The sequence below is a fragment of the Penaeus monodon genome, chromosome 21 (assembly GCF_015228065.2).
Source record: "Penaeus monodon isolate SGIC_2016 chromosome 21, NSTDA_Pmon_1, whole genome shotgun sequence".
NCBI classification, from domain to species: Eukaryota; Metazoa; Arthropoda; class Malacostraca; order Decapoda; family Penaeidae; genus Penaeus; species Penaeus monodon.
In genome coordinates this window covers 10,017,218-10,017,487 of record NC_051406.1, presented here as the reverse complement: position 1 = coordinate 10,017,487, position 270 = coordinate 10,017,218, and the positions used below count along the sequence as shown (strand labels likewise).

General features: G+C 38.5%; 1 protein-coding gene across 1 annotated transcript in view; it reads right to left on the bottom strand.

Moving 5' to 3' along the window:
* The window catches only part of LOC119586198 (coiled-coil and C2 domain-containing protein 2A-like), a gene marked incomplete in the record, with an annotated part of 19,908 nt that overhangs the window by 10,421 nt on the left and 9,217 nt on the right, over nucleotides 1-270 (bottom strand). Inside the window, 1 exon segment of the mRNA XM_037934899.1 lies at nucleotides 154-261. Coding sequence (XP_037790827.1) covers nucleotides 154-261 — 108 coding nt within the window.

Genomic DNA, 270 nt, shown 5'->3' with positions numbered 1-270 from the left:
TACTGAACTGACTTTTGCAAACTTGCTCTTATTGTCAGGTGTCCTTTTTATTTAATTTATCTTTTTATCTTTTGATTTTTCTACTTTTTTAATTTCTCGTAGCCATTCTTTTCCATACAATCTCATTATATTCTTATGGCACAGGAAGCCTACCTGTAAGTGGTTCATGAGCACTGCATTTCCTGGGTCATTTGGGTCAATGTGGGCATTTTCAAGCCATTTTTTAACTGCTGCTGGGTCTGCACCAGGATGAAGCCGGGACTGGAGCAA